At 44.5% G+C, this 24,287-nt stretch overlaps 1 protein-coding gene and 1 pseudogene across 2 annotated transcripts; both read left to right on the forward strand.

Moving 5' to 3' along the window:
* Positions 1 to 1,702: 1,702 nt before the first annotated feature.
* On the forward strand, positions 1,703 to 10,510 carry LOC109763441 (vacuolar protein sorting-associated protein 35B). Of its 2 annotated transcripts, XM_020322289.4 has the most exons (22): positions 1,703 to 2,036; positions 2,126 to 2,222; positions 2,318 to 2,444; positions 4,200 to 4,385; positions 5,116 to 5,203; positions 5,458 to 5,514; positions 5,597 to 5,686; positions 5,768 to 5,890; positions 6,417 to 6,491; positions 6,560 to 6,619; positions 6,976 to 7,092; positions 7,192 to 7,431; positions 7,514 to 7,579; positions 7,720 to 7,809; positions 8,322 to 8,411; positions 8,612 to 8,701; positions 8,784 to 8,852; positions 8,922 to 9,002; positions 9,151 to 9,258; positions 9,362 to 9,465; positions 9,707 to 9,820; positions 9,906 to 10,510. In XM_020322289.4, the coding sequence occupies exons 1-22, from the start codon at positions 1,941 to 1,943 to the stop codon at positions 10,117 to 10,119; spliced, it is 2,382 nt and encodes a 793-aa protein (XP_020177878.1). In that variant the 5' UTR covers positions 1,703 to 1,940; the 3' UTR covers positions 10,120 to 10,510. The 2 variants fall into 2 exon arrangements, with proteins under 2 accessions (XP_020177878.1, XP_020177877.1); XM_020322288.4 differs by having other exon boundaries at positions 8,784 to 9,002.
* Positions 10,511 to 10,637: 127 nt separating this feature from the next.
* Positions 10,638 to 24,287, forward strand: part of LOC109763483 (probable metal-nicotianamine transporter YSL3) — a 67,842-nt pseudogene continuing 54,192 nt past the window's right edge.

Here is a 24,287-nt window from a genome sequence, read left to right on the forward strand (position 1 = left end):
GCAGCCAAACCTAACATATAAGACCTGAGGTCCCAACCAGGACGCCTGCCAGGTATGGGGTACCCACCAGTTCGGCGCACCCCTCAACCAGGACGCCTGCCGGGTATGAGGCAGCCACAACCACCTGCCACCAATCCATCCTCAGTGCTGTACTGCCGCATCTACCTTGCCCGGTCCAGCTGCCGTCAACGCCACCACGACGCCAGACAACGCCACCATCCTAGGCTCGTCCATCATCACACGCCCACCGGCGAGACCCCGCTGCTCCATGCCGCTGAGACCCGCCGTTGTTGACGTGCCAGATGCCACACCGCTCCTCCTTCGTGAACACCACCTGCTGCCACTGGCCCCATCCCCTCCGCCTGCAGTTCCTTTAACCGAGCACCCAAACGCCCCAGGCGGCGCCTCCAAGAAGGGTACGATATAGGAAGTGCCGTCGCTGCCCAATCTAAGGAGATTTTGGGTTTTCACCCAGGCATGGGGTCGGGGTGGAGGGCAGGGACCTCGACAGCGCCTGCAAGGAGGAGAACGGCAACCCTGGTCGTCGGCACCGTCAGGATGAACGAGCCATCCAGAGTTTTCTCCGGTCCGATGTCACCTCGACCAGCCCCCGCGAACGCACCGAGGCCGACGACCGCGATCATAAGCCACCAAGTGCAGCGGGAGAGAGCCTGCAACGCAGAGGAGATCCACCAGCAACTCACCGCCCACGCGGTCAAGACGCCGTCCATCCACCCCTCGCGAACGTGGCCAACCGAGGGCGCCGTTGCCATGCCTAACGGGGCCGCCGCCCCAGGTCCAGGTTCCTCCACGATGGCTGGAGTGGCGAGATCTGCCACGAGCGACGAGATTCGGCACCGCGCGGCCGACGCCATCCCAAGCCCGTCGTCGACCGATCCCGCCACCACCGGGAGCCTGCACGCTGCCGGGAATCCCATCTGGGCGCCCGTGCACGGTCGCGAGCCCGCCGCCTCCGGGATCCGCCACACCGTCGGGAGGGCCGCACCCCGCGGATCAGGAAGCCCGCGCCACCGCGGATCCGGGAGAGGGAGGAGAGACCCTCCGCCGCCGTCGTCGCACGCATGGGCTTTGCCCGGCGCCGACTATTGGCAGCGGTGGAGGGAGAGAAGGGCGCAGGAGGGTTACGCGGCGGCGACGGCGGCTGAGCCCTCCCGAGCGGCCCGCGGGGGAGGTGACGCGAGAGGGGCGAGAGATCTTTTTTTTGGGAGGCAGCCCCCGCGAGTACATAGGGACCTGTATGAATAGTAAATTCAAAACAAATGGTAAAAAGTTCAAAGATTTTTGATTTTTTTGGCAAGACTCTTGAATGTCTCGAGTGCTTCAAAAGTTTCATGATGGAATGACATTCGTGGGATATGGACCCAGATGAATAGTAAATTCAAAACAAATGGTAATGAATTAAAAAAATCTATTTTTTTATCATGAAACTTTGCAACCACTCCAAACATTTAACAATGTTTCCCACAAATAAATCAGTGTTTTTTGAATTTTTTATCATTTGTTTTGAATTTAGTGTTCAGGACTAATGCATCTGTGCTCGCGATGTTACTTAAGAGTCAATAGAACTCATGCTATGTTATAAAAAAGAAGAAGAATACAACTAGTAATATCGAAGAAATTACATACCAGGCCACTCGTGAGATCTACTTCATGGGTAAGTCAGCCCCTGCCAGACCAGCCGGTCAATTGTATGCATCGGTTCCGATCGAAACCATTCGGGATCCGGGGAAAAGGTATCAATCGAAGCACAGAGATAAACTGAACATAAACAAACACGCGAAGAACACAGACACCCGCACGCAGCCAAACCCGAGGGCGCAGAGCCACGCGCGACGAGATCCCCAACCCACCGAGCCAGAGCCGCCGCCGCCGACCAGATCCGCCGCCCCCCGTAGGCGGCCAACACGGCGGCCGCCAGGATGCTGCCCGACGGCGGCGGCGACGACGAGGAGCGCTGGCTCGCCGAGGGCATCGCCGGCGTCCAGCAGAACGCCTTCTACATGCACCGCGCCCTCGTAAGCCCCGCCCCCTCCCGCGGAACCCTAGCTCCCCCGGTCGCTAGCTTACCCCCGCCTCGATCGGCGATTTCGTGGGTGGATTGCAGGACTCGAACAACCTCAAGGACGCGCTCAAGTACTCGGCGCAGATGCTCTCGGAGCTGCGCACCTCCAGGCTCTCCCCGCACAAGTACTACGAGCTATGTGAGTGGGGTGTTCTCCGGGCGCCGTTGAATTCCGCGAGTGTGTGTGGGTTCGGCTGGGGTTTGACAGGATTTCACTTTGTTGGGCTGCTGCAGACATGAGGGCGTTCGACGAGATGCGGAAGCTGGAGATGTTCTTCAGGGAGGAGACCCGCCGGGGGAGCTGCTCCGTGGTTGATCTCTACGAGCTTGTTCAGCATGCTGGCAACGTATTGCCGAGACTGTAAGGCTCGTGGCCCCCTTTAAACTCTTACAGAGATTGATGCTAGTTCGATTTTACTTGCTCGGAAGAGATTGGGAGTGGCTATCATTCCAATCGGTGGGATATTCTCAGTAAATGACATGCCATGTCCACATTAACAACCACGAGAATCGTGTTGATTAGACTAGTTTGAATGAAGTGCAAATTCTATGGAGACATATATGAATAAAAGACTTATTGCTCTGCAGTTCCACACATTTGAACAGTAGACAGTGATATGTTATTCCATTCTGCCACCACCAGTTATTCCTCGTTGTATTGTAGATTAGTTCCCAATAGTGCAAAATGGACACAGTTTATTATTTGTTATTTTTCACTAAGACATTTCAGGCCATTCAACATGTGCTATATCATATTGTACTGTCATTCGTGAAGTACCATATTAGTTAGAAGTTACTGTACTGATTTGTATGGTTGTATCAACTCAACTGCACCTGCAACCATGGGAAAATTACAACCAGCATCGTATTCAGAGTTTGCTTGGTAGTGGGACCACTCAATACTTTTAGCTGTTTCTAGCAAGTTCAAACACAATCGAGGAAACTTTATTCTTAGCCACATCTCAGTTGCTTGCAAAGAGTGTGGAATGATATGTCAGGACTAGACTCTCCAATGATACTTCTGTCTAAACTTGTTTGTACATAAATCATGAACTAAGTCTAGGCATTATTTCATCTTTGTGGAACTTAAGTTGTAAATGAAGTCTAAAGGTCATTTAATCAAACTTACTTACTAAGCCTTTTGTCCCAAACAAGTTGGGGTAGGCTAGATATGAAACCCTTTCACGAGGACTTCCTAGGAGGTCACCCATCCTAGTACTACTCTCGCCCAAATGGGTTTCATACCCAAAGGACTGGCTAGTTTTTACGTTGGCTCACCAAGCCTATCACAACCCTTAGATATGAAACCCTTTCACGAGGACTTCCCAGGAGGTCACCCATCCTAGTAAATATTCTCGCTCAAATGGGTTTCATACCCATGGGACTGGCTAGTTTTTATGTTGGCTCGCCAAGCCTATCACAACCCTCCTCCTTCACCCGGGCTTGGGACCGGCTATGCCTAGAAGACATAGGCGGAGTTAAAGGTCATTTAATCAAAACTTCACATAATTGCGATCCACCTTTTAGCCAAACCTGCTGCTTCTTTCAGGTTTTAGACCCAATTAATTTGAGTTCTTGTCCACATAACTCATAATGCGTTTACTATCAGGAATATTGCAGCTGCTTATATTCTGGCATGGACTTGTCTTTGAACCTTGCATGATAGAACTTTGACTCGCATAAAGCAGTTTCTGAACCCCCCTACAAATTTTATGTAACTTTAAACTGTCGTCGTTTGAATTTACTGTCATGTTAAGTTTCAACTTAACTCAACACTTGCCTGTATGTTTGGCCCTGGCGCACAGCCATTAATTTATATGTTACTGCTTATCACTGTGTTTTTAGAACATGATAATTGTTTATTAGCTTGGAACATTGTATAAATAAGATGGTGCGTCCATGATCAAGTCCCGAGTTCAGCTTAGATCCCGACTGCCAGGCCCCATAATTATTCTGTTCTTTTATTATCTATTTTATTGTAACTGAACCGTGTAAAATTAATATATGTAAATACCAAGCTAGCTGTTTACCATGCCATCTGTACAACACTGTAATTTCTTTCAATTTAAAGAACTTATGAATAGTATTATCTGATCTTATGTTGTTCATGTGCTAGTTATCTGCTCTGCACAGTAGGATCTGTGTACATTAAATCGAAAGAGGCTCCCGCTAAAGATGTTCTGAAAGACCTTGTTGAAATGTGTCGAGGCATTCAACATCCTCTTCGTGGACTTTTCCTAAGAAGTTACCTCTCTCAGATAAGCCGAGACAAGCTACCTGATATTGGTTCAGAGTATGAAGGGTACTGTGCATCATTCTAAATTTTTAACTATTTTCAGTTTGTTTTGCTTTCATTAATATGCGTGTACCAATGGCAATTTCGAGCTCACAAATAAAACACTAACTTTAGGAAGAATTAGCTTATTCTCCAATTCTGTTACATAAGTATGTACTACAAATTTTCTTGTAAAAATGTACTACAAATTTCTTGTAAAATGTAGCATGTGCTATAATTAAAAAATAATCACGTTACATTGAGTCATTGACTTTGTATAACAGGATACTTAGTACTGAAACTGAAACAAGCTAATCTTTCATGTAAACATGATGTCTTGGTTAGCAACCTAGACAGTATTTTTACAAATTTACATGATGCGCTAGTAACACTAGTGTTACTAGTTCCCTTTTCTCTTCATTTTGTACAGCTCCGGCAATATTAATAATCACTTGGGTGCCGGGACTTGATATTCATTATTTGCTGGTACTTCGTCATCAACCCTGCTTTGTCATTAACTAATATAGGATTTAATCAATCTTAGTCGCATGCAATTGTATTACTATACGCTCCAGTGACCTCACTTGATTTTGGTTCATGTTGAAATGATCTGTAGTTAGTTTAGCTCACTATAGTTGGTTGCTGGGACATTGGAAGTGAGTTGTCCAGATAGTGTTTTGCCATTTTCTTTGTAATTATTTTTCTTCAACAATTTCCTTATATTCCATCTTTTGTTTTTTCAACTTTCATCACGCAGGGATGCTGATAGCATTAATGATGCAGTTGAATTTGTTCTTCAGAATTTCATAGAAATGAACAAACTCTGGGTCCGGATGCAGCATCAGGTTTGTTTGCTAGCTGTTTAACCTTAAGACACAACTTTATTTATTTACTTTACTTTATTATCATGCATTTACCATGTTAGTCTGCTCTACATTCATACCAAATCACATATGTTGCACAGAAAAAGATCATTTACCACATATACAGTCATCTGGAAACTTAGTTCTGGACATTTACAGAACTTAGTGATTATAAGACATTGACATGTTTAGATGATCCTGAGCTGAAACCTGAAAATGATGACCCTGGTCTGCAGGGGCCTGTTCGGGAGAAGGACAAGCGGGGGAAGGAAAGAAATGAACTGCGTGATCTGGTAAATTAATTACCATCTACAGATTCTCCTTGACTGTTATTTGGAGTCATTTTAATGACACGAGTTCTTTTGAACTTTCCAGGTAGGCAAAAACCTTCACGTTCTAAGCCAAATCGAAGGCGTTGACCTTGAAATGTACAAAGAGAATGTTCTTCCAAGGATATCAGAACAGGTTTGAAGTTAGATATATTGATATAAAATGACAATGTACATCCATGATGTCGTGGAACCTGAAGCTGAAATATATTGGCAGGTAGTTAATTGTAAGGACGATCTTGCACAGTTCTACCTGATGGACTGCATAATCCAAGTCTTTCCAGATGAATACCATCTACAGACATTGGAAACATTGTTGAGCGCATTTCCCCAGCTACAGGTTGGCAACCTCACCTTTTCTAGCTTGCTTCCCTGCTGTAGTTTCCCAGTTTATGCTGTTCCATGCAGATAATTGCATAACAGAGGTTAATTCTGTCAATCATTCAACTTGCAAGTGATCCTCATGCCTTTGATCCACTTGGTTGGTTTACCTGATGTTTATTATCTAGAAAACTAAATAGTGTTATTTTCTCCTGTGCTTCACCACTGAAAGAAAGGATTAACATATAGGTTCAGGCACACTTTTTTTGTCTTCACCTGATTGAAAATTATCATGTTAGCTAAGGGACTTTTGAGGGCAAAGCACACTATTATATAGTTATGGTTTGTTATTTTATCGTGGTGCCATAGTTAGATTATGAACCTACACTTTCGTAAATTCAGGGTATAACATGGTAAAGCTTGACAATGCAAGTACAATGAAGTACAGAGTTCTAGTACTACGAATCTCGATCGATCTTATTAACTGATATGCAGTTTCTGTTTTATTTTACTACAAAGCAAGTCATCACAAAATTCTCTTGCAGCCAAGTGTTGATATCAAAACGGTGCTATCTCAACTCATGGACAGATTGTCAAACTATGCTGCCACAAGTCCTGAAGTGAGCATCCCCTAGACCACTTTATCAGATGTAATCCGTATATGCTTTTACATTAATGAATTGTGCAGGTACTGCCGGAGTTTTTGCAAGTTGAAGCTTTTGCGAAGTTCAGCAATGCTATTGGAAAGGTATCACTTAAATTGCCGCTTATCACTAATTAGAAATATGCAATCACATAGGTCATACATGTCCACTGCGTCCTTATTTTCTAACCATGAATATGCATTTGATCTAAACTACAGTTTCCACGGTTACTATGTACGTAAGTGTGCCAATGTGCATGGAAATTACCATAGAAATACATGCACCTTTTATATTCCTTTACAATAAGATCGATGTGCGTTCATAGCAGTACCAATGTACAATGTACAATATATTAGACATATATTGTGCCAATGTACAATATATGCAGTTTCAGTTACATAGCTGGTTGCTGCTATTGTACAGGTAAAACTGAAACAACTGACACCTGGTTTGTTGACAGGTGATAGAAGCTCAAGTTGACATGCCGGTTGTTGGAGCAGTAACTTTATATGTATCACTCCTCACATTTACTCTCCGTGTGCATCCAGATCGGCTTGATTATGTTGACCAAGTGCTGGTAAGTCTTACTTTGACAAAGAGATATGCTATTACCCTTTTAGTTTGATAGTTGATGTAGATGTGCGTTCTAGCTCACGTTATGTCTAATATTGTACAGGGTGCATGCGTGAAGAAACTTTCTGGCAAGGAAAAACTTGAAGATAGCAGAGCAACAAAGCAAATTGTTGCACTTCTTAGTGCTCCCCTGGAGAAATATAGTAATATTGTTACTGCATTGGAGCTTTCAAATTATCCCCGGGTTATGGATTATCTGGATAATGCTACAACGAAAGTGATGGCTCTGGTAATAATTCAAAGCATAATGAAGAACACAACCTGCATATCTACTTCCGACAAGGTAATATTTCACATTACACTGTTTCTGTATCTATTACTGCTATTTAAATCACACCATGAGATTCTGTCGCTATTTCCTGCAGATCGAGGCTCTTTTTGATTTGATTAAGGGCCTTATAAAAGATATGGATGGGGCTCAAGATGACGAGGTAAGATCATACACTTGATTTTTCAACTCTCTTCAACTTGTTTTTATACTTTTTATGCTGCTGTTTGATCAGTCACGGAATATTCTAGTTCCTCATCAAGCTTACCCACACTGCTAACATGTTAAATTTTGTTGCATTAGCTTGATGAAGAGGATTTTAAGGAGGAGCAGAATTCTGTAGCACGCCTTATTCACATGTTGCACAATGATGATCACGACGAGATGTTGAAGGTACATTTGTTGATACACTGAATTTGCTGAGAGCTTGCGAACTTTTTTTTAGTCTTTGTTACATTTTCCTCCTCCTTTACTTCAGTTCTCGTTACAGCCTCCATTATATGTCTGTGTTATATGTCCATTTTACACTAGCGATGGGCAGGTGGAGTTCTGAGCTAGTGTTTTGCCCTCCTAATAAGGTTACATAATAAGCAACTGAACTTCAGTTTCTAGGAAATTGATGTCGTAAGTTATCACCTATAGACATTATTCTCATACCGACTTGCTTACTCTGAACCATCATTTTGTTAAATCTTATTTGTAGAGCCTACAATAGGTAATGAACCATGCCCTGGTAGTATATGATTATGAATGAAACTAGGGCCATTTATCTTTCTCCATGCTAGATTGACAAACCAAGCACCTGCTCTTGAGTTTTGGTTACTTGGCAGCATTTAATCTGGGTACTTATCTCGCCATTTTCCAATTTTGAAAATGCTGATAGGAAATACTTGTCAATCTTTCAGATCTTATGTACTGTTCAGAAGCATATACTTCAGGGAGGTCCCAAGCGTCTACCTTTCACTGTGCCGTCCTTAGTATTCTCCGCTCTCAAGGTATAGTGAACAGTATCCTGGAATAAGAAGCTTACATATTTCTTGATGTATTCGTACACAATGTTGTCAAAAAACATGAACTGTATGGTTGCACATGCTGCTTTGTAGTAGGCATGATAATACTGGGTAGGTGCTTTGCTTTGTTTTGGCTTACCAATTCTAACAGTTGAGTTACACTGGATGTTTTTTCTTGCCTGCAGTTGGTCAGACGATTACAAGGTCAAGATGGAGATGTCACTGGGGAGGAAGTTCCCGCAACTCCTAAGAAGATATTTCAGATCTTGCATCAGGTTTTTATTCTCATACATTTTAACTTGTCCAGAATTTTCCATTATTAACTCTACAATGTTCTCATCATTTTTCATTTTTCAGACCATTGAAGCACTCCAATGTATTCCTTGCCCAGAATTGTCTCTCAGACTATATCTACAATGCGCAGAGGTATTCTTGGCGCAACTGATTGATTCTTTTTACACTTCTTCCTATTGTGTGACAGCATTTCTTATTCAGGCTGCCAATGATTGTGATTTGGAACCGGTTGCTTATGAGTTCTTTACTCAAGCATTCATCTTATATGAAGAAGAAATAGCGGTATGAACCCCCACCTGACTCCCCGTTCCTCTATGCCTGATCTGGACCATATCATAAATGTCATGTGCCATGCTTTTATTAAGACATTGAAGTGCTTTTGTACTTCTGTTATTATATTTTTGCCTTAACGACTATGTGACACAAGCAGGATTCTAAGGCTCAAATTACTGCACTTCACCTAATAATTGGAACCCTTCAGCGGATGAATATATTTGGGGTGGAAAATAGAGACACCCTCACTCATAAGACAACAGGGGTAATAGTTCCTTGCTTCGTTGTTGCATCCTTGAAATCTCTTATGGCCCAAAGCTGTTGCTTCTAGTACACATTTTAAATGATATCATTTCGGTTTTGTGCAGTACTCAGCAAAACTTCTAAAGAAGCCTGATCAATGCCGGGCAGTCTATGCATGTTCGCACCTTTTCTGGACTGATGACCAAGATGGAATCATGGATGGTGAAAGGTGAACCTATCGAGATACTCATTTTAAATTTTGTTCACTTTGCAAAAAAGTGATAAGACATTGTTTCCTGAGACAATGAAAGAAAATTCTCTTATCACAAATTTGTGGTCGGTCCTAATTGCGTGATATCTCTTGGGCTACTATGTCTAGTCCTTTATAGGCAAGTTTAGGCAGTAACTTTGGGCCTGCTGTCGAATCATATCTGAAGTACCTCTTTTGCTTGACCAAAATTTTGTTACAGGGTCCTCCTTTGCTTAAAGCGTGCCTTGAGAATTGCAAATGCTGCTCAACAAATGGCCAATGTATCAAAGGGAAGCAGCGGATCTGTCATTCTATTCATTGAAATTTTGAACAAGTAAATGCTTTATACCTGATATCTTTTCTGGTGCTTATATGATTAATTGCTGCAATTGTAGTTCTCATACTTGTATTATCTTCAGGTATCTGTACTTCTTTGAGAAAGGAATTCCACAAATCACGAACACTGTCATCCAAGATTTGATCGAACTGATCAGGACAGAGAAGCAAAATGACAGCAGTGCATCTGATCCATCTGCCGAAGCTTTCTTTGCAAGCACTCTACGATACATCGAATTCCAGAAGCAGAAAGGTGGAAGCATAGGAGAAAAGTATGAACAGATAAAAGCTTCGTAACTCGAGACAAGTAGGGCATTGCGACAAGGGGTTTCCATTTTGTCTGAGAGAAAGCAAGCTCATTTTTTTGGTGATGTGTTGAGTAAAAACACAACCTGATGGTTTCAGCTGCCTCCGACCGGGAGATGTTTGCACAGTTGTGGTTTCTGAATCTCATGCTCAAATCGGTGCATGCCCACCCTTTAGCTATAATGTTTGGGTTACTTACTACAGTTGATCAGGTGGTAATAAGCTGTACTCTTTGGGAAGCTCAGGTCTGTACAGGATACTTGTGTACCGGAGTGCCATTGTTGTATATTCCTTTTTCTTCTAGTTATTTCGCAAAGCGTGTGAATTTTAGGTGGACACTCGGAGTACATATTTATATTTATCAGACTTGTGTTTTGATTAATTTATAGTGATGAAGGCATTGAATTTAGAACTACTCCCTGTGTTCCCAAATGTAAGTCTTTTTAGAGATTAGAGATTCTAACAAGGGACTACATACGAAGCAAAATGAGTTAATCTACATTCTAAAATATGTCTATATACATCCGTATGTTGTAGTCCATTTGAAATCTTTAAAAAGACTTATATTTAGGAACGGAGGGAGTATATATTTATCTGTTGTGCTTAAGACCATAGTTGTGTCGAGCTTTATGCTTTTGGTTGCAAGAAACGCTGACCAAAAGTTGCGTAGCATTTTCATTTTGATCTGACCAAAAGATCACATCCTGCTCTGCACACCAGATTATATTTGACCAAAATCAGGAGGACGAAGACAAACAAGCACCAACTCCCGAAAGATTATTATAGTGTAGTTATAATGTTATACATTTGTCTTCCAACATTGCTCACCTCCAATTCCGATTCCTCTCACAACGAGCACTACTACGTGTCAACTGATGTCTGTTCTGATGCATCCTATTTTTTTGCTCCTCCCTACACTCCCTCTCCACCTTTCACCACTTCCACCTGCATGCGCCACCCGTTGAGAAATGAGAAACTAACCAAGATCACACCACCACTCCTCCGTCCACACCCAGAGCCCCCAACCGAAGTCGCCAGAGCTCCGGCCCCTCGCCCATGGACGCGACTATCGGAGATGTGAGCGTGGCGTCGTCGGTGGAGCGGGTCTTCGAGAGCCAGCCGCCGCTGCCGGGGACATGGGGCCAGGTGACGCTGCGGTCGATGGCCATCTCGGTGGTCCTCGGCACCGTATTCAGCTTCGTCGGGCTGCGCATCATGATGAAGGCCGGCATCATACAGGCGCTCAATCTGCCCATCAACGTCCTCAGCTTCTTCTTCCTCAAGTGGCTCATCAACCTCCAGCGGGCCGCGGGGTTCACCACGCTGCCCTTCTCGCGCCAGGAGAACGTCCTGATCCTCACCACCGTCACCACCTGCCTCAACACAGCAATATGTGGTAAGGATCATACACACCTTGGTATTAGCCCTTTATCAAAAAATGTAAACAAAATGCATGCATATTACTCCGCCCCTTCAATGATAAGTGAAATGTGGAGTTAGCAATTTCGGTGCACATATATGAGTGAGCTCATCCATCAGATACATATATATCCGAGGAACAAAAACTTTAGTACTCTGTCCCAAGACACTTCAACCTAGTGATCATGATTGGCAATCACACTGACAAATTTATTTTGACTTTACCTCTGTTCTTCAGGTGGCTTTGCAAATTATGTAGTTGGAATGACTTCTGGTGTAGCCAAATCACTGGGAGAAAATCCAGATCCAAGAGATATTGTTGACAATATACCGACTGGACGATGGATGTTGTTCCTTTTCCTGATTGGTATGGTGGGAGTAACAGCTAGCGTGCCACTGAACCAGGTAATCCACCATTTACATATACTAGCTGAATTCACGTGCGGTGCATTGCCATGAAATAACGATAAACACAATGATTAAATTATTGTACTAAATCATAAATGTGTGCCATCGTCTCTACTACTGAAGGGGAGGCCGCGGTCGTGATGGTACGTCGTGGTTTGGTTTGGTTTCATACATTTGTTGGTTTCATGTTAGTTATGAAGAGTATCATTCTTTGGACTGGAGGATATGGAGAGTATCATTCTTTGAACGGGTAAATCATGTTAATTATGGAAAGTATCATCGAGCGTTAGACGGGGGTGGTCGTGTTAATTATGGAGAGTATCATTCTATGGATGGGAGGATCACATTAGTTATGGAGAGGATCATTCTTTGGACGGATCACATTAATTATGAAAAGTATGATCGAGCGGGAGGATCACATTAATTATGGAGAGTTTCACTCTTTGGGCGGGTGGATCACGTTACTTATGGAGAGTATCATTCTTTGGACGGGAGGATCACGTTAATTATGAAAAGTATCATCGAGCGTTGGACGGGAGGATCACGTTAATTATGAAAAGTATCATCGAGCGTTGGACGGGAAGATCACGTTACTTATGTAGAGGATCATTGTTTGGATGGATCACATTAATTATGAAAAGTATGATTGAGGGTTGGACGGGAGGAACACGTTAATTATGGAGAGTATCACTCTTTGGACGGGTGGATCAAGTTACTTATGTAGAGTATCATTCTTTGAACGGGAGGATCATGCTAATTATGAAAAGTATCATCGAGCGTTGGACGGGAGGATCACTAGAATATTTTTTGAGGGATATGATCACTAGAATATGTATGCCCTCGTTGCAACGCATGGGCAATTAGCAATTAGCTAGTACAGGTAAATTGATTCCCCCCCCCCCCCCCCCCCTACTTTTCTCCTCGACACTCATTGTGAATACTTAACCACCCTCTCCTTGCAAGAAGATAAACCAACGTTTTCCCCTCCAACACTACTTCCTCTCTAGCTTTCTTTTGGACACTTTTCTAAGCATCTTTTAAAAATATTTTGTATATGTACATATTAAAAAACTGCCAATATCGATCCAGTCTCCGATCTTGTTCTAAGGGTTATGTTCTGTAGACATCAAGATGTTTTGACTTGTGACCTATGGATGATTTCAACTGAGATCGTGTGTTGAAGCATATTCCTGAAGAGATAAGCTCTCTGGATTGGCATTGGATTCCACCATTCCCCTCATGAACTTGCGGACTTAGTATGTTGTCTGTTTGGTCGACAAGCAAATCATTGTTTACTGGCCTCGCCTTTAACTGTTCTCGTTGACGAGGATATGCATTTTCTTGATCAAACCCGCACACACGCACACACGCACACCTTGCCACATATTTGTGAACCACCTCCGGGATCAACATACTCGCTCTGACCCACCCCCAAAACAACTGAAGAAGTCTTGGTAATATCCTCAGTATCCTTTATGATGGGTATCTGCAGAGCGACATGCAATTCCCCCAACAACCTTAAATCCTGCCAAATATTACAGTACATGGGTAGCTTGTAAGTGTGCAAAAAATCATGTATTTTCTCTAGCCTGGGTACGACAGTGGAGACGAGGAATAAAATTTGCATTACTTTGGACATTTTCACAAAATCTCTATCCGATGCATATTTGGGGCTACCTACCCATGTTGGAGCGGAACCGTCAGATTGTTTTCAAACCTTTATGAGAGATTGCATTTGACAAATAGGTGATGGTTCAAAGGTTAAATTTTGGGAGAATCCATATGGAATCCCGATGGCCCTTCATGTTGTTTTGACACATGTCAATGATCTCATTAACCCGCAGTCCGAGCGGTGGGATGAAGTTGATCCATGATATTCTTTGGCCAATCGATGCACAAACTATTCTCCATATCATAGTTATGGACACTTTGAGAATTTAATGGCATGGAAGTTTACAAAGATGGGGACCTTTTCTGTACAGTTGGCATATTATGCTGAGTGGGAGCATCACCACAGGAAGAAGTTGTGAAGGAACATGGACACAGAGAACTATGTCATCAACCCGGTCTAGTCAAAGCTTTGGGACATAAAGTTACCAATAATAATAAAAAATAATAATGTGGAAAGCTATGTGTAACACGCTAACGTGTAGGTCAATTCTATTTAACCATCATGTCAAGGTGAGCGCTTAATGCTATTTTTGTCTCGCAGGGGCAGATGATATTAAGCTTGCCTTGCTCACTTTAGTTCATGAATAATCAGCATGGAAAGATTTAGGACTCCAAGATGTTATCATTGAAGCATGCATGGTGGATCGAGCCCTCCCACAGTCGTAACATGTCGGCTTACCTTCAGATTCATGCCTGGAGCGCCTCCTATGTCTGAATGAAATCGTTCCCCAATGATTGGTCATGCTGATCTTAACATCATGATCATGGTTGCTCCTTGGTACGTGTAGTGAGAAAGGCGATAATCTATCACTAGGGAACGCGTTCAAACCCCAAGTCATTCGGCAGGGCCATCATTATTTTGATTTCAACAATGAGAGAGCTTCAACTAGATCTTGTAGCGTCCGACATCATGGCTGGGAAAGACCGCTAAAATGTTATGTCAAACTTATGTGGATGCGTATTTTGACGAGGACATGAATCATGGAACTTCTAGAGCTATCCTTCTTGATGGCCGCGGATTTTTTATTGTCATAACAACCCAATTAATCGGTCAAGTATATGATGGTGGTACGACTGAAGCATATGCTATTCTTCATGGTCTTATCCTTGTGGATCATATGGACTGCAATAGGATCATTGTTAACTTTGATTGTATGGTAGAAATCTCTACACCGCAGTAGGATGCACAAGTATATAACGGGCTTTGGAGGTTGTTTTTCGTCCATGGAGCTGATGCGGTTTTGCATTTTGCCACTAGGCTAGCTAATACTCAAACTATCAGATGTGCTTTTAAAACCACCTCGAATGCCTTAAGGTCCTTGGTGATTCCCTAAATAGAACTACTTTTAATGTTTACATTGTAGGCGCTTCTGTCACTGAATCGCCCAGAATACCTTATCATTTGAAGTGGAACCACCCAGAATACATTATCATTTGAAGCAATTTTTAGTTCAGAACCACTCCCATTTCTTATTCATACATGGTATTTAATTATTTTTAGCTAACCCTACGATTGAAATTCAAAGAGAACATTCCCACATACACATTAGACACAATCATACACATTCTCATTCATTGCATACAAACCAAAGTTATAAAATCCAGAGATTTATATACTCCACACCATCTCGAGTAGTCTACCCATCTCACCTCTTCATGTTGCCTTTTCATCTTGAGTAGTATACACATCCCGCCTTTTCCTTTCACCTTTTGGCTCGATTAGTCTACACATCTCAACTCATCATGTTGACTTTTGGACTGATCACCACAAGATATCTTCTTCATGGGGGTCATAGATTTTTCAGTTCAAATTAATTTTCACTTAAACATATATGAGTACATATGTTGAGTAGAGCTAGTTCCGGTGCAACTAAAATCGATCTACATGTGGGAAATATGGTCAGCTTATTGAAAATCAAATATGGGGAAACTCAAGTAATAGTTAAACATAAACTGAAATTAACACACACTAGCTCAATCTAAACTCCAATCACCAGTGCAACCAGCGCTGCCGTAGCTGTTTATACTAACCCCATTATGATAAGTTTGTAATGCCAGTGTTGGAAATATGCCCTAGAGGCAATAATAAATGGTTATTATTATATTTCTTTGTTCATGATAATCGTCTATTGTTCATGCTATAATTGTATTGTCCGGAAATCGTAATACATGTGTGAATACATAGACCACAACGTGTCCCTAGTAAGCCTCTAGTTGACTAGCTCGTTGATCAACAGATAGTCATGGTTTCCTGACTATGGACATTGGATGTCATTGATAACGGGATCACATCATTAGGAGAATGATGTGATGGACAAGACCCAATCCTAAGCATAGCATAAAAGATCGTGTAGTTTCGTTTGCTAGAGCTTTTCCAATGTCAAGTATCTTTTCCTTAGACCATGAGATCGTGCAACTCCCGGATACCGTAGGAGTGCTTTGGGTGTGCCAAACGTCACAACGTAACTGGGTGACTATAAAGGTGCACTACGGGTATCTCCGAAAGTGTCTGTTGGGTTGGCACGGATCGAGACTGGGATTTGTCACTCCGTGTGACGGAGAGGTATCTCTGGGCCCACTCGGTAATGCATCATCATAATGAGCTCTATGTGACTAAGGCGTTAGTCACGAGATCATGCATTGCGGTACGAGTAAAGAGACTTGCCGGTAACGAGATTGAACAAGGTATTGGGATACCGACGATCGAATCTCGGGCAAGTAACATACCGATTGACAAAGGGAATTGCATACGGGATTGATTGAATCCTCGACACCGTGGTTCATCCGATGAGATCATCGTGGAACATGTGGGAGCCAACATGGGTATCCAGATCCCGCTGTTGGTTATTGACCGGAGAGGCGTCTCGGTCATGTCTGCATGTCTCCCGAACCCGTAGGGTCTACACACTTAAGGTTCGGTGACGCTAGGGTTGTAGAGATATGTGTATGCGGAAACCCGAAAGTTGTTCGGAGTCCCGGATGAAATCCCGGACGTCACGAGAGGTTCCGGAATGGTCCGGAGGTGAAGAATTATATATAGGAAGTCAAGTTTCGGCCACCGGGAAAGTTTCGGGGGTTACCGGTATTGTACCGGGACCACCGGAAGGGTCCCGGGGGTCCACCGGGTGGGGCCACCTATCCCGGAGGGCCCCGTGGGCTGAAGTGGGAAGGGAACCAGCCCCTAGTGGGCTGGGCGCCCCCCCATGGGCCTCCCCTCATGCGCCTAGGATTGCAAACCCTAGGGTGGGGGGGCTTCCCACTTGCCTTGGGGGGCAAGGCACCCCCCTTGGCCGCCGCCCCCACCCTAGATGGGTTTGGCCGGCTCCCCCCCTCCCAAGGGGGCCTATATAAATGGGGGGGGGGAGGGAGGGCAGCAATATGACAGCCTTGGGCGCCTCCCTCCTCCCCTGCTACACCTCTCCGTGTCGCAGAAGCTCGGCGAAGCCCTGCCGAGACCCGCTACATCCACCACCACGCCGTCGTGCTGCTGGATCTCCATCAACCTCTCCTTCCCCCTTGCTGGATCAAGAAGGAGGAGACGTCGCTGCACCGTACGTGTGTTGAACGCGGAGGTGCCGTCCGTTCGGCACTCGGTCATCGGTGATTTGGATCACGGCGAGTACGACTCCGTCATCCACGTTCATTGGAACGCTTCCGCTCGCGATCTACAAGGGTATGTAGATGCACTCCCTTCCCCTCGTTGCTAGTATACTCCATAGATGCATCTTGGTGAGCGTAGGAAAATTTTAAATTATGCTACGATTCCCAACAGTGGCATCATGAGCCAGGCCTATGCGTAGTTACTATGCACGAGTAGAACACAAAGCAGTTGTGGGCGTTGAGTTTGCCAATTCTTCTTGCCGCTACTAGTCTTTTCTTGTTTCGGCGGCATTGTAGGATGAAGCGGCCCGGACCGACCTTACACGTACGCTTATGTGAGACAGGTTCCACCGATTGACATGCACTAGTTGCATAAGGTGGCTAGCGGGTGTCTGTCTCTCCTACTTTAGTCGGAACGGATTCGATGAAAAGGGTCCTTATGAAGGGTAAATAGAAATTGGCAAATCACGTTGTGGTCATACGTAGGTAAGAAACGTTCTTGCTAGAAACCTACAAACCACGTAAAAACTTGCAACAACAATTAGAGGACGTCTAACTTGTTTTTGCAGCAAGTGCTATGTGATGTGATATGGCCAGAAGATGTGATGAATGATATATGTGATGTATGAGATTGATCATATTCTTGTAATAGGAATCACGACTTGCATGTCGATGAGTATGACAACCGGCAGGAGCCATAGGAGTTGTCTTTATTATTTTGTATGACCTGCGTGTCATTGAATAACGCCATGTAATTTACTTTACTTTGTTGCTAAACGCGTTAGCCATAGAAGTAGAAGTAATCGTTGGCGTGACGACTTCATGAAGACACAATGATGGAGATCATGATGATGGAGATCATGGTGTCATGCCGGTGACGAAGATGATCATGGTGCCCCGAAGATGGAGATCAAAGGAGCATAATGATATTGGCCATATCATGTCACTATTTGATTGCATGTGATGTTTATCATGTTTTTCATCTTATTTGCTTAGAACGACGGTAGTAAGTAAGATGATCCCTTATGATAATTTCAAGAAAGTGTTCACCCTAACTGTGCACCGTTGCGAAGGTTCGTTGTTTCGAAGCACCACGTGATGATCGGGTGTGATAGATTCTAACGTTCGAATACAACGGGTGTTGACGAGCCTAGCATGTACAGACATGGCCTCGGAACACACGCAATACACTTAGGTTGACTTGACGAGCCTAGCATGTACAGACATGGCCTCGGAACACGGAGGACCGAATGGTCGAGCATGAGTCGTATAGAAGATACGATCAACATGGAGATGTTCACCGATCTTGACTAGTCCGTCTCACGTGATGATCGGACACGGCCTAGTTAAACTCGGATCATGTTTTCACTTAGATGACTAGAGGGATGTCTATCTGAGTGGGAGTTCATTAAATAATTTGATTAGATGAACTTAATTATCATGAACTTAGTCTAAAATCTTTACACTATGTCTTGTAGATCAAATGGCCAACGTTGTCCTCAATTTCAACGCGTTCCTAGAGAAAACCAAGCTGAAAGATGATGGCAGCAACTATACGGACTGGGTCCGGAACCTGAGGATCATCCTCATAGTAGCCAAGAAAGATTATGTCTTAGAAGCACCACTAGGTGAAGCACCAATCCCACAGAACCAAGACGTTATGAACGCTTGGCAGCAGCGTGCTGATGATTACTCCCTCATTCAGTGCAGCATGCTTTACAGCTTAGAACCGGGTCTCCAAAAGCGTTTTGAGAAACATGGAGCATATGAGATGTTCGAGGAGCTGAAATTGGTTTTCCAAGCTCATGCCCGGGTCGAGAGATATGATGTCTCCGACAAGTTCTTCAGCTGTAAAATGGAGGAGAATAGTTCTGTTAGTGAGCACATACTCAGAATGTCTGGGTTGCACAACCGCTTGACTCAGCTGGGAGTTAATCTCCCGGATGACGCGGTCATTGACAGAATCCTTCAGTCGCTTCCACCAAGCTTCAAGAGCTTTGTGATGAACTACAATATGCAGGGGATGGAAAAGACCATTCCTGAGGTATATTCGATGCTGAAATCAGCGGAGGTGGAAATCAGAAAAGAACATCAAGTGTTGATGGTGAATAAAACCACTAAGTTCAAGAAGGGCAGGGGTAAGAAGAACTTCAAGAAGGACGGCAAGGGAGTTGCCGCGCCCGGTAAACCAGTTACTGGGAAGAAGTCAAAGAATGGACCCAAGCCTGAAACTGAGTGCTTTTATTGCAAGGGAAGTGGTCACTGGAAGCGGAACTGCCCCAAATACTTAGCGGACAAGAAGAAGGCCGGCAACACCAAAGGTATATGTGATATACATGTAATTGATGTGTACCTTACCAGTACTCGTAGTAGCTCCTGGGTATTTGATACCGATGCGGTTGCTCATATTTGTAACTCAAAATAGGAACTACGGAATAAACGGAGACTGGCGAAGGACGAGGTGACGATGCGCGTCGGGAATGGTTCCAAGGTCGATGTGATCGCCGTCGGCACGCTACCTCTGCATCTCCCTACGGGATTAGTTTTAAACCTCAATAATTGTTATTTAGTGCCAGCTTTGAGCATGAACATTGTATCTGGATCTCGTTTAATTCGAGATGGCTACTCATTTAAATCCGAGAATAATGGTTGTTCTATTTATTTGAGAGATATGTTTTATGGTCATGCCCCGCTGGTCAATGGTTTATTTTTGATGAATCTCGAACGTGATGTTACACATGTTCATAGTGTGAATACCAAAAGATGTAAAGTTGATAACGATAGTCCCACATACTTGTGGCACTGCCGCCTTGGTCACATTGGTGTCAAGCGCATGAAGAAGCTCCATGCAGATGGACTTTTGGAGTCTCTTGATTACGAATCATTTGACACGTGCGAACCATGCCTCATGGGTAAGATGACCAAGACTCCGTTCTCCGGAACAATGGAGCGAGCAACCAACTTATTGGAAATCATACATACCGATGTGTGTGGTCCAATGAGTGTTGAGGCTCGCGGAGGATATCGTTATGTTCTCACTCTCACTGATGATTTAAGTAGATATGGGTATGTCCACCTAATGAAACACAAGTCTGAAACCTTTGAAAAGTTCAAGGAATTTCAGAGTGAAGTTGAGAATCAACGTGACAGGAAAATAAAATTCTTACAATCAGATCGTGGTGGAGAATATTTAAGTCACGAATTTGGTACACACTTAAGGAAATGTGGAATAGTTTCACAACTCATGCCGCCTGGAACACCTTAGAGAAATGGTGTGTCCGAACGTCGTAATCGCACTCTATTGGATATGGTGCGATCTATGATGTCTCTTACCGATTTACCGCTCTCATTTTGGGGCTATGCTTTAGAGACTGCCGCATTCACTTTAAATAGGGCTCCGTCGAAATCCGTTGAGACGACACCGTATGAATTATGGTTTGGGAAGAAACCTAAGCTGTCGTTTCTAAAAGTTTGGGGATGCGATGCTTATGTCAAGAAACTTCAACCTGAAAAGCTCGAACCCAAGTCGGAAAAATGCGTCTTCATAGGATACCCTAAGGAAACTATTGGGTATACCTTCTACCTCAGATCCGAAGGCAAGATCTTCGTTGCCAAGAACGGGTCCTTTCTGGAGAAGGAGTTTCTCTCAAAAGAATTGAGTGGGAGGAAAGTGGAACTTGATGAGGTGATAGTCACCCCTTCCGAACCGGAAAGTAGCGCAGCGCGGGAAAATGTTCCTGTGGTGCCTACACTGACTGGGGAGGAAGTTAATGATGATGATCATGAAGCTTCAGATCAAGTTACTGAACTTCGTAGGTCCACAAGGACACGTTCCGCACCAGAGTGGTACGGCAACCCTGTCCTAGAAATCATGTTGGTCAACAACGGTGAACCTTCGAACTATGAAGAAGCGATGGCGGGCCCGGATTCCGACAAATGGCTAGAAGCCATGAAATCCGAAATAGGATCCATGTATGAAAACGAAGTATGGACTTTGACTGACTTGCCCGATGATCGGCGAGCCATAGAAAACAAATGGATCTTTAAGAAGAAGACGGACGCGGATGGTAATGTGACCATCTATAAGGCTCGACTTGTCGCTAAGGGTTATCGACAAGTTCAAGGGGTTGACTACGATGAGACTTTCTCACCCGTAGCGAAGCTGAAGTCCGTCCGAATCATGTTAGCAATTGCCGCATACTATGATTATGAGATATGGCAGATGGACGTCAAAACGGCATTCCTTAACGGCTTCCTTAAGGAAGAGCTGTATATGATGCAGCCGGAAGGTTTTGTCGATCCTAAGAATGCTAACAAAGTATGCAAGCTCCAGCGCTCAATCTATGGGCTGGTGCAAGCATCTCGGAGTTGGAACATTCGCTTTGATGAGATGATCAAAGCGTTTGGGTTTACACAGACTTATGGAGAAGCATGTGTTTACAAGAAAGTGAGTGGGAGCTCTGTAGCATTTCTCATATTATATGTGGATGACATACTATTGATGGGAAATGGTATAGGATTCTTGGAAAGTATAAAGGCCTATTTGAATAAGTGTTTTTCAATGAAGGACCTTGGAGAAGCTGCTTATATATTAGGCATCAAGATCTATAGAGATAGATCAAGACGCCTCATTGGTCTTTCACAGAGTACATACCTTGACAAGATATTGAAGAAGTTCAATATGGATCAGTCCAAGAAGGGGTTCTTGCCTGTATTGCAAGGTGTGCAGTTGAGCACGGCTCAATGCCCGACCACGGCAGAAGATATAGAAAAGATGAGTGTCATCCCCTATGCCTCGGCCATAGGGTCTATTATGTATGCCATGCTGTGTACCAGACCTGATGTAAACCTTGCCATAAGTTTGGTAGGAAGATACCAAAGTAATCCCGGCATGGAACACTGGACAGCGGTCAAGAATATCCTGAAGTACCTGAAGAGGACTAAGGATATGTTTCTCGTTTATGGAGGTGACGAAGAGCTCGTCGTAAAGGGTTACGTCGACGCTAGCTTCGACACAGATCTAGATGACTCGAAGTCACAAACCGGATACGTGTATATTTTGAATGGAGGAGCAGTAAGCTGGTGCAGTTGCAAGCAAAGCGTCGTGGCGGGATCTACATGTGAAGCGGAGTACATGGCAGCCTCGGAGGCAGCACAGGAAGCAGTCTGGATGAAGGAGTTCATTACTGACCTAGGGGTGATTCCCAATGCGTCGGGCCCAATGACTCTCTTCTGTGACAACACGGGAGCTATTGCCCTTGCGAAGGAGCCCAGGTTTCACAGGAAGACCAGGCATATCAAGCGTCGCTTCAACTCCATTCGTGAAAGTGTTCAAAATGGAGACATAGATATTTGTAAAGTACATACGGACCTGAATGTAGCAGATCCATTGACTAAACCTCTCCCTAGAGCAAAACATGATCAACACCAGGACGCAATGGGTGTTCGATTCATCACAATGTAACTAGATTATTGACTCTAGTGCAAGTGGGAGACTGTTGGAAATATTCCCTAGAGGCAATAATAAATGGTTATTATTATATTTCTTTGTTTATGATAATCGTCTATTGTTCATGCTATAATTGTATTGTCCGGAAATCGTAATACATGTGTGAATACATAGACCACAACGTGTCCCTAGTAAGCCTCTAGTTGACTAGCTCGTTGATCAACAGATAGTCATGGTTTCCTGACTATGGACATTGGATGTCATTGATAACGGGGTCACATCATTAGGAGAATGATGTGATGGACAAGACCCAATCCTAAGCATAGCATAAAAGATCGTGTAGTTTCGTTTGCTAGAGCTTTTCCAATGTCAAGTATCTTTTCCTTAGACCATGAGATCGTGCAACTCCCGGATACCGTAGGAGTGCTTTGGGTGTGCCAAACGTCACAACGTAACTGGGTGACTATAAAGGTGCACTACGGGTATCTCCGAAAGTGTCTGTTGGGTTGGCACGGATCGAGACTGGGATTTGTCACTCCGTGTGACGGAGAGGTATCTCTGGGCCCACTCGGTAATGCATCATCATAATGAGCTCTATGTGACTAAGGCGTTAGTCACGGGATCATGCATTGCGGTACGAGTAAAGAGACTTGCCGGTAACGAGATTGAACAAGGTATTGGGATACCGACGATCGAATCTCGGGCAAGTAACATACCGATTGACAAAGGGAATTGCATACGGGATTGATTGAATCCTCGACACCGTGGTTCATCCGATGAGATCATCGTGGAACATGTGGGAGCCAACATGGGTATCCAGATCCCGCTGTTGGTTATTGACCGGAGAGGCGTCTCGGTCATGTCTGCATGTCTCCCGAACCCGTAGGGTCTACACACTTAAGGTTCGGTGACGCTAGGGTTGTAGAGATATGTGTATGCGGAAACCCAAAAGTTGTTCGGAGTCCCGGATGAGATCCCGGACGTCACGAGAGGTTCCGGAATGGTCCGGAGGTGAAGAATTATATATAGGAAGTCAAGTTTCGGCCACCGGGAAAGTTTCGGGGGTTACCGGTATTGTATCGGGACCACCGGGAGGGTCCCGGGGGTCCACCGGGTGGGGCCACCTATCCCGGAGGGCCCCGTGGGCTGAAGTGGGAAGGGAACCAGCCCCTAGTGGGCTGGGCGCCCCCCCATGGGCCTCCCCCCATGCGCCTAGGGTTGCAAACCCTAGGGTGGGGGGCTTCCCACTTGCCTTGGGGGGCAAGGCACCCCCCTTGGCCGCCGCCCCCACCCTAGATGGGTTTGGCCGGCTCCCCCCCTCCCAAGGGGGCCTATATAAATGGGGGGGGGAGGGAGGGCAGCAATATGACAGCCTTGGGCGCCTCCCTCCTCCCCTGCTACACCTCTCCGTGTCGCAGAAGCTCGGCGAAGCCCTGCCGAGACCCGCTACATCCACCACCACGCCGTCGTGCTGCTGGATCTCCATCAACCTCTCCTTCCCCCTTGCTGGATCAAGAAGGAGGAGACGTCGCTGCACCGTACGTGTGTTGAACGCGGAGGTGCCGTCCGTTCGGCACTCGGTCATCGGTGATTTGGATCACGGCGAGTACGA

Source organism: Aegilops tauschii, chromosome 5 (genome assembly GCF_002575655.3).
Source record: "Aegilops tauschii subsp. strangulata cultivar AL8/78 chromosome 5, Aet v6.0, whole genome shotgun sequence".
Taxonomy (NCBI): Eukaryota; Viridiplantae; Streptophyta; class Magnoliopsida; order Poales; family Poaceae; genus Aegilops; species Aegilops tauschii.